The 6,430-nt window shown below is 36.9% G+C and overlaps 2 protein-coding genes across 5 annotated transcripts; both read left to right on the top strand.

The window, feature by feature from the left end:
- The first annotated feature begins 462 nt into the window (after positions 1-462).
- On the top strand, positions 463-3,975 carry LOC127264426 (uncharacterized). 4 transcript variants are annotated; one of them, XM_051293958.1, is made up of 9 exons: positions 463-643; positions 776-976; positions 1,510-1,590; positions 1,692-1,780; positions 1,886-1,960; positions 2,115-2,176; positions 2,252-2,317; positions 2,396-2,515; positions 3,583-3,975. In XM_051293958.1, exons 2-9 carry the CDS (start codon positions 848-850, stop codon positions 3,663-3,665), a joined length of 705 nt encoding a protein of 234 aa, XP_051149915.1. In that variant the 5' UTR covers positions 463-643; positions 776-847; the 3' UTR covers positions 3,666-3,975. The 4 variants fall into 4 exon arrangements, with proteins under 4 accessions (XP_051149915.1, XP_051149914.1, XP_051149916.1 ...); XM_051293957.1 differs by having other exon boundaries at positions 752-976; XM_051293959.1 differs by lacking the exon at positions 463-643 and having other exon boundaries at positions 650-976; positions 2,466-2,515.
- A 147-nt stretch (positions 3,976-4,122) lies between these two features.
- Positions 4,123-6,365, top strand: LOC127264425 (expansin-A11-like). Its single transcript, XM_051293956.1, has 3 exons — positions 4,123-4,742; positions 4,839-5,160; positions 5,917-6,365. Exons 1-3 carry the CDS (start codon positions 4,598-4,600, stop codon positions 6,221-6,223), a joined length of 774 nt encoding a protein of 257 aa, XP_051149913.1. The 5' UTR covers positions 4,123-4,597; the 3' UTR covers positions 6,224-6,365.
- Positions 6,366-6,430: the final 65 nt, after the last annotated feature.

Below are 6,430 nucleotides of genomic sequence, written 5' to 3'. Positions count from 1 at the left end.
GTCCCCAAAAGAAATATTTATTTATTTTTCACATATAATTTTAAAAATATTAGAATTATATTAGAATATATTAGAAATAAAATAGAAATAACTAAAATAATCTAATTAGCATGTGTGATAGTGTGATATAAAGGTAATAGCATTTGTGTAATATATTGTAAGTTGTAAGAATATTTATAATGTTAAGTAAATAGTACAATTACTATATAAAAAAAAAAAAAAATAGATAGTTTGTTATGAGAATGAGCAAAATGGAATATAATATTTGGTACGTGCATCGAATCTTCAAAACGCCGTCGTTTCGTTTACTTGAAATCTTAAGAAGACTCAATCGTGTCTTGAGTGAGTGACGACCTTATCCAAATTTCCAATCATTGTCAATTAATTAATTATTCAACATATGTACGTACCTATACATAGATGGATGCACGTAGTATATCATATACATACACACATACATGATACCGACAACGACAGCAGAGAAGAGGAGATAGCCAGTTAGGGCACAAGTCCTGGACCTGGAGCAACAAAATACTCCAGGAGCACTCCGCGAGGCGATCGTGGGAATAACGAAGAAAAGAATTGTCGGAGCTGAGGGTCCTCCTACTCTGGACCACATCATCATATGATCATATCCTTCAGAGTATGAACTCGCGTTTACATACCCACCCTTTTGTTCATGTACAGATGCTGTTCTGCACGTACTTCCAGCATCACTCCTAGAATTTCAGTTATCTAACTTTAATTGCAGATTTGGTGCATATCCAAACCCTAGTTATTGCAGGTTTTCCCGATTCGGTTGTAGCTGGATACAATAAACAGTTACTGAATTCTGCTTGGAAAAGTTATGAGCATGGATCGGTACCAGAAAGTGGAGAAGCCGAAGGAGGAGTCACAGATTGATGAGAATGAAATTCGCATTACGAGTCAAGGCAGGATGCGGAATTACATCGCTTATGCTATGACTCTGCTTCAGGTGTGCTTATACACTCCATGTGTGAGTTAGTGCTTCGCTGCGGGATTGTGCTTTATGTGTATGCTTAGGGCAAAGCGTTCATCCTGGATTCTCTTCCTCATCTATCAAGTGATCCCTATTATCTGTTTCTGCTCTGTTTGAAACTTTGAATGTAATGGTCAATTACTTGTCATGGTTGTGAACTTATTTCAATTAATAGCCAGTCCTTGTTTAGATAAACGTTGCTTCGATATACTTTGATTGCTGTATCCTATATTGAGGGAGAACGTGTCAATAAACTAAATACCCATGCTTTGCATTTTTGCAATGCCAGTTTAATTTCTTGGATTTTTATGTGTAGTTTTATTAGGATTCATGGAGTTGGCAAAAGGACACTGATGCATTATTTCGTTTTATACTCTTGGGGTTGAATTTTAGCAATTTGTGTTGGTTGGTTTGTATCGTTTTAGTAAAATAGTTGCCATTCTTGAATTGGTTAGGAAAGTACTTCATAGAGCAAAGTGATTCACAAGTATATTGTGTGGTGATTATAGGAAAAGGGTTCGGATGAAATAGTATTAAAGGCAATGGGCAGAGCAATCAATAAAGCTGTAACCATTGTGGAGTTGATCAAGGTTTTCGGTTTGAGCTATTCTGTTACTTTTGCAGGTCGATGTTGGTTCTTCGTTTTAATTTCTTATGTTGATATACTGAAAACTGTTCTTTTGTGATTCAGAGAAGAATTGTTGATCTTCACCAAACAACATCAATCCAATCCACGGACATAACTGACACATGGGAACCCCTGGAAGAAGGCCTGCAAACGTAATGCCATTTTTCGATAAATTGAGATCCAATGATATGCCTTGATGTTGATTGAGGGATATTAACGTTCTGGTCTTTCTGCCATTGTATGCTAAATCTTCGCAGCCTTGAAACCACAAGAAAAGTATCAATGGTCACAATTGTTCTCTCAAAAAAGGAGTTGGACAAGAAAAATATTGGGTGAGATGTTGCACACATTTTCTGTTTGCAAGGCCCCCCTTCTCCATATCTTTCTCATGTCTGTTCTTTTCCCTTAATGTGCAAGCAGTTCCTTCTGTCTTCTGATGACATAAATTCATTGAAGTGGGATCTTTGATGGCCTTGTGTTCTATAGGTATCAGCCCCCTATTCCAGCTCACATGGTGAAGGTTTCTACAGAGCCTAACTACGATGGAGGTGGAATTTTTAATTTTTGCAGTTACTTTACTTTATTCCAGTAAGAAAATGTTTTCATATGTTATGATTCTCTAGAGGGATCGCCTCCTGCCCAAAGAAGAAGAGTTAGTAGAGTGAATGGGAGGCCTAGAGTCCCATCTGGTATGAATTTAGCCAATCTCTTGGTGTTCTATTAGAATCAGTTCAACGACTATGATAATCTGTCTTTTTTCATTTTAGGGGATGAGTTTGCATCTGCTAAGTATGAGCGTGGTGGCTATCAGTTGAATCATGGATATTCTGTTGGCAGGGGAAGGGGAAGAGCTAGAAGTCGCTATTTCGGTGGTCGCGGAAGGGGAGGTAGCGTTTCCCTTCTCAGTAACTATTCCAGTATATTGTTTTTTATAAGTTCAGCTAAGCAAAAAACACTTTCTGACTAGAGTTGTAAAACAAACAAGTAGTCTGAGAGCTCAGTTCGGTTCGGTTTGTTTGAACTCATTTAGTAAAATAATACAACTTTTTTTTTTATTAAAAAAGGTAAAAATTCTATTTTATCTATTTTTCTTAAAATCCGTATCCGGTCAAATGAGCATACAATTGGATGACGGATGGAGTATATTTATCTATGATACTATACTTAATTCTAATTTGTATACAAAGTTTATTAATAATAATTCTATTATTACATTAATAGATTAAATTTAGGTTTAAATAGAATAAATAAAATAAAAAGATGCTTATCAAGCTGAACAAAAATACAAATTTTTGTTTAATGAGTCGAGTTCAAACAAAACTTTTAGCTCGTGACCTTTAATGAACAAAAACCAAGCTCGAGTCCTTAACGACTTAAATATGAACATGAAAACTCGGCTCAGTTCAGCTTGTTAGCAACTCTATTTCTAGCTAATACTTAATGCTAAGCTACTTTCTGCATATGAAATTCTATTATGTTTGTTCAGTTTCTTGTTTTAACTTCTTTCAATATACTTCCATAGCTTTGCACCCCTTAGGATGCTGCTCTTACCAAAATATTTGAGAGATCATTTTAGGTCTGTTCATGGCCTATTTGGGTACATTTATTATCTAGACTGAATACTAATCTCCACCATTCATGATATCTCTTGCAATTATCTAAGGGTGTGTTTGTTTGGGAGTTTGGATTTTGGTTTGAGATTTGAATAGTAAAAATTTTGAATTAGAATAGTTGTATGATGTGATATGAATAGGTATTGATGTGATGTTTTTAATGTAAAATTGATATGTAGTGTAATAGAGAAAATGAAAATTAGAGTTTTGATTTGATGCTTTTTAGGAGAAAAATCTTGATGAATAATAAAAATTGGGTAAATTTGATAAGAGAACACACCCTAAGTGTAGCTCAATGAGCTAGTTATAATAATTGCTTGTGCACCATTTCTCTGATGCAGATGTTGGCCAAAGCTGTGGCAGGGGGATTCGTGTGAGAGATCGTGGATTCAGATCAAATGGACCGAGCGATGTTAGTAATTGAGGCATGGGTAATCAGTATGTGGTGCCTATTAAAAGAAGACACAATATGATTGTTCTGTTGGGTGTCTGCTCACTTGGTTTCTTTTTTCGTCGTTGCTGGCAATGTATTAATTATAAGGTGATATATATATATGTATATATGTAGTCATTGTAGAGTAACTAGGCCTGCATATCTGTTGTGAGCTCTTGTGTCTTTATTTTCTTTCTCTTAGTTAATTAGTTGCTTTGATCAAGTGTAGTTTAATTTGGTTGTTGAGCACCAAATTCTTTAATTTGTTCTGTTGCAATTCAAAAATGTCTTTGCTTTCTAAGTTCTCTGTGTCTCTTTCTTTCAATTGTTTAGCTTGATTGATGATAGTTTAATCTTCTGCCACTGATGATGTTCCCATCAAAGAACAACTAAATGGATCGATTACAAGAATGAAGCATATCTAATGAAACTGGGAAGGTACTAATCTTGTGTTTATAATATACATTGAGAAACCTCAGGATCTCATCCAATAATGTCAGAAGGCATGTGGCACTACAGCTGAGGATAAAAAGGGTGTGGGCACATATGATCTTGGAAGGGCATCACATGTGAGGTGACATAGCTAAATGTTATTCCTATATATATATATATGCATTTATTATGTGGTGTTCTCACATACTCACATATAAGAACAACTGGTTACTTTAAATAATGTGTGACATGAATAAATTTGGAATATGTCCATGTGATTCTGTAGAGAAAATTGAGGGAGAGAACGTGGGTACAATTGATGGGCTTTCAGATTCATCACTAGATCATTCAATATTATCTGCTTCTTGCATGTGAGCTTTGTTCTTTTCTGCAAATTCTTGCATCTATAAATAACCTGTCTGTATTTCATAACCAACAATCTTCCCTCTCATTTCCTCATCTTTCCACATTTCACTACAACCTCCCCAAACATGTCTACAAGAAGTATGTTCTTACCAGCAGTGATCTTAGTACTATTACATTGTTTCATCATCAATGCCGGCGCTATAACGCCTTCTGGATGGATTCAAGCCCATGCTACATTCTACGGAGGCAGCGACGCATCTGGCACAATGGGTAAACAATCAATCCTTTGTATCATTTTCTTTCCGCAGACAAAAGTATGTTTTAAATTTCAAAAGTGTCGATGGATTTGTGTTTATGTCTGGACAGGAGGTGCCTGTGGATACGGCAACCTGTACTCAGCAGGATATGGAACAAGAACAGCGGCACTCAGCACTGCATTGTTCAACAATGGAGCTTCATGTGGACAGTGCTTCAAGATCATGTGTGACTACAAATCCGACCCTCAATGGTGCAAGAAGGGCACCTCCGTCACCATCACCGCCACCAACTTCTGCCCTCCAAACTACGATCTCCCCAGCGACAACGGCGGCTGGTGCAACCCTCCCCGCCAGCACTTCGACATGGCTCAGCCCGCGTGGGAAAAGATCGGCATCTACAAAGGCGGCATTGTCCCTGTGCTCTACCAAAGGTAACAACAACAACAACTCACACTTGTTGCAATAGCTAGCTCATGCATTGTTAGCTGAATGTTTTGTTTTTATATTCAAATAAATAAGGGTAAACTGATTTTTTTCGTCCCGTAACGGGACTCCTTTATCATTTTAGTCTCGTAACTAGAGCCTGTCGCAAACTAGTCTCGTAAGTAAAATATTTTGCAATTTTAGTACTCCGACACCGGAGATGTCTACGTGTGTCCGAAGATAAGTGTTCGCCAGGTGTTGCTGACCTGGCAGACAGATGAATTTTTTTAATTTTTAAAATTTTTAATTTTCAATTTCTTTAAACAAATAATAATTTTTACAAAAAAATACGATAAATAAATTAATTTTGAAAAAAAAATTGAAAAAATTCCACGTGTCCGCCCGCCAGCGCTGGAGATGCCTACATGGAACGTATTTGGCTTGTCGGAGGACACGTATCCGTCAGGTGACCCGGCGGACACGTAGATTTTTAATTTTTTTTAAAAAAAAATTAATTTTTACAAAAAAAGAATAAATAAACTAATTTTTAAGAAAAATTTTAAAAAATCCACGTGTCGCTGACGTGGCGTACATGTGTCCTCCGGCGAGCCATGTAGGCATGTCCGGCATCAGATGACTAAAAGTGCAAAAAATTTTCACTTACAAAACTAATTTACGACAGGCTCTAGTTACTGAACTAAAATAATAAAAAAGTCTAGTTACGAACTTAGAAATCAGTTTACCCTATTAATAAATAAATTTAGGGTTCCTTGCAAGAAGAATGGAGGGGTGAGATTCAGCATGAATGGGAGGGACTACTTCGAGCTTGTGCTGATCAGCAATGTCGGGAATGCTGGCTCTATTCAATCTGTTCGTATAAAGGGATCAAAGACAGGGTGGCTGCCTATGTCAAGAAACTGGGGGGCGAATTGGCAGTCCAATTCTTACCTCAATGGTCAACCTCTCTCTTTTATGGTCACCACCACTGATGGAGTCACCAAAACTTTCTTGAATGTTGTCCCATCTAATTGGGCTTTCGGGCAGACATTTTCAAGCCCGATCCAGTTCTAAGCTGAATCGGGTCGGGTTTTCTGTTTGGGCTGGGGCGGCGACGAGCAGCCCGCCAATTTTTTTTTGAATTGATTGTTCAACAACATTTGTATATGAAAAGAGAACGACATAAGATATGGTGAACGAGTGGATGTCGTTGAAATTGTCTTTCAATAATATAAAAATAATTGCTATACCATATGAAAGATGTTTTTCATTCTATTTATT

The sequence above is a fragment of the Andrographis paniculata genome, unplaced genomic scaffold (assembly GCF_009805555.1).
Source record: "Andrographis paniculata isolate CXL003 unplaced genomic scaffold, ASM980555v1 Contig70END, whole genome shotgun sequence".
Classification (NCBI taxonomy): Eukaryota; Viridiplantae; Streptophyta; class Magnoliopsida; order Lamiales; family Acanthaceae; genus Andrographis; species Andrographis paniculata.
This window is presented reverse-complemented; position numbering and strand designations above follow the sequence as displayed.

Bases quoted from the DNA above. Each gene is read 5' to 3' on its own strand.
- LOC127264426 (XM_051293958.1), top strand. From the start codon at position 848: ATGAGCATGGATCGGTACCAGAAAGTGGAGAAGCCGAAGGAGGAGTCA. The intron at 1,781-1,885 runs GTAATGCCATTT...AAATCTTCGCAG, and splicing joins CTGGAAGAAGGCCTGCAAAC to CCTTGAAACCACAAGAAAAG. The intron at 2,177-2,251 runs GTGGAATTTTTA...ATGATTCTCTAG, and splicing joins AGAGCCTAACTACGATGGAG to AGGGATCGCCTCCTGCCCAA.
- LOC127264425 (XM_051293956.1), top strand. From the start codon at position 4,598: ATGTCTACAAGAAGTATGTTCTTACCAGCAGTGATCTTAGTACTATTA. The intron at 4,743-4,838 runs GTAAACAATCAA...ATGTCTGGACAG, and splicing joins CGACGCATCTGGCACAATGG to GAGGTGCCTGTGGATACGGC. The intron at 5,161-5,916 runs GTAACAACAACA...AAATAAATTTAG, and splicing joins GTCCCTGTGCTCTACCAAAG to GGTTCCTTGCAAGAAGAATG.